The following is a 2,061-nucleotide window of genomic DNA, read 5'->3' on the forward strand; positions in this document are numbered from 1 at the left end:
CACACACAAATTGTTTTTATCCTTGCAGGGTCTTTCCATTGACTTAAGTTCCATAAACTGAAGTTCTACAGCTAAACCCAAACCAAACCTAAACTCAAATCACACCTTGGTCCTACAAATAACTTCTACCTTCTTTTGTTGTGGACTGGACTTTGGTCCATAAAGAGCAGTCGGCCCATGAAACATAGAATGTTATAGTCCACAGACAGATAGATGATGATACCTGGAGTTATTGAGTGTTATGTGCTTCAGGCACATTATAATTTTTGTCTATTTTTTCTTTGTTTTTTTATAGACTTTAGTTGAATGACCTTTTGTTAATATATTTTGAAGTCTGGATAATTTCTTATTTTTGGTAATTAATTTGATTACGTTAATTTGTGGCGCTGTTGGTCCGCCTGTAAATAGTCTGGGTTTCGATCTTTCTTTTGCATTAGGTTCTTTTTGCTTTAGTCTGGTACTAGTAGGGGCTTCCATGGCCCTGTATAGGGTCGGTCCCCTGCTGTACAGTTTTGTTCTGTTTGATCGGCTCACCAGGTCCAACTTTCTGTTAATAGTTTTTGGGTTTTTCTTTTTCTTTTTTGGGGTGACACAGGAAACTGAGGACATTTAACTCTCTTTTTCTTCACAGAAAATCAAAAGCAGCTGAACCAAAAGCCAAAGTTCAAGAGAGTTTAAGAATAAAATGTTTTTTTGAACCCTCATTCTTGTCTCATGTCCTCAAATATGTTTTGCCCTTGGTGGACGTAAAACTGAGGCAGAACAAAGAGTCTGGCTTTGTAACATTCAGTCTGTGTTGGTTCAGGATGTGTAGATTACCAGTCAAAGATCAATATATTGTTATTTTGTTGATACATTATTATCTCCCTGCTTCACATGTCTCATGTCAGACATACAGTTTCTGCTCCGCCTTCAGCATAGAGGAAACCACAGTGGTTTCACTTTGCAGAGCATGATGAGGTTCATTTAGAAGATACCATTTCATCTATATGTCAACATGACAATGGAAGCATCATTTCTGTGTCTGAGTAAGTAAATTATTATTATTTTATAACAGCTTAAATTAGGTGATTGATTCTAGAGAACAGGAGTTTGTTGGTGAAAGTTGACTAAATGCTCTGCAGTTATACAGTTTATGTATCCAGTCTGATGATTTACTGAATATAAAACTATAACCTAACTGTCTTCTCTCCTCAGCTCTGACCTCACTGCTGTTCTGCTCAACACACCAAGGTCAGTCAATGTCATCACAGTGTAAAATGATCAAGGAAAGTTAATTAGATTAGGTGGAAAAACTGTAAATAAAACACAGTTTTATCAAAGTTTATAAGGCTTTAGGGGGAGGAGTCGTTTCTGATGTCCTCAAACCTTCAGCTTGAGTTTATTTTTAAAAACTGTAAACATTTAATCATATTTCACTGATTTCAGGTTTCTGGAGCTTAACGTTACTTCTGCCTCTATTTAATCATTATTTTAGTGTTTTCTGCTCCTGTCTGGAGACCAAATGAACGTTTTAGCCAAACTGGAAAAGGTTTGCTTTCGAATAGAGAAGCTGAAAGACTCTGGAAGAATTTACTGTTTGTATTTTGATCTAACTTTTAATCTAAACATAATAATCATACAGAGAAAAGATCTTGGATATTTTCACTAAGATGGCTGAGCAGCCATGTAGGTAAAACTAGTTTCATTGCAGAAAAGCAACAACTCCAGTCTGATCTCTGTCTGGATGAGAGGCCAGCCTCACTGAGGAGGAAACAACATTCAAATTCTTGGATCTCAGTCTTTCAGTCAATTATATCTCATGATCACAGGTTACAGGTTGAACAGAGACGGACCAGGAGATTAAAACCTTTTTGTTTCAGCTTGGGAGACAGAACCCAAATTATTAGGGATGCACCGATTTATTGGTGCTGATTTCATTGATTTTGGAAGATCGTGATTGGCCGATTTTTACATGTGAAGCTGATCTTATCTACCAATGCTATCAACCTTGCAAAGGTCTAAGAATAAACCACTGTTTTTCTTTTTGTAGTCATATAGAAATTGTTGAGAATATAAATT

At 36.4% G+C, this 2,061-nt stretch overlaps 1 protein-coding gene across 1 annotated transcript in view; it reads left to right on the forward strand.

The window, feature by feature from the left end:
• The first annotated feature begins 936 nt into the window (after positions 1 to 936).
• The window catches only part of LOC106942592 (Fc receptor-like protein 4), a 7,064-nt gene continuing 5,939 nt past the window's right edge, over positions 937 to 2,061 (forward strand). The window contains exons 1-2 of the mRNA XM_015025914.1: positions 937 to 1,028; positions 1,198 to 1,232. Of these exons, the coding sequence (XP_014881400.1) occupies positions 998 to 1,028; positions 1,198 to 1,232 (66 nt within the window). The 5' untranslated portion in view covers positions 937 to 997. The remainder of the gene's footprint in view (positions 1,029 to 1,197; positions 1,233 to 2,061) is intronic.

The sequence above is a fragment of the Poecilia latipinna genome, unplaced genomic scaffold (genome assembly GCF_001443285.1).
Source record: "Poecilia latipinna isolate Pla-1442-1.1 unplaced genomic scaffold, P_latipinna-1.0 Scaffold4402, whole genome shotgun sequence".
Taxonomy (NCBI): domain Eukaryota; kingdom Metazoa; phylum Chordata; class Actinopteri; order Cyprinodontiformes; family Poeciliidae; genus Poecilia; species Poecilia latipinna.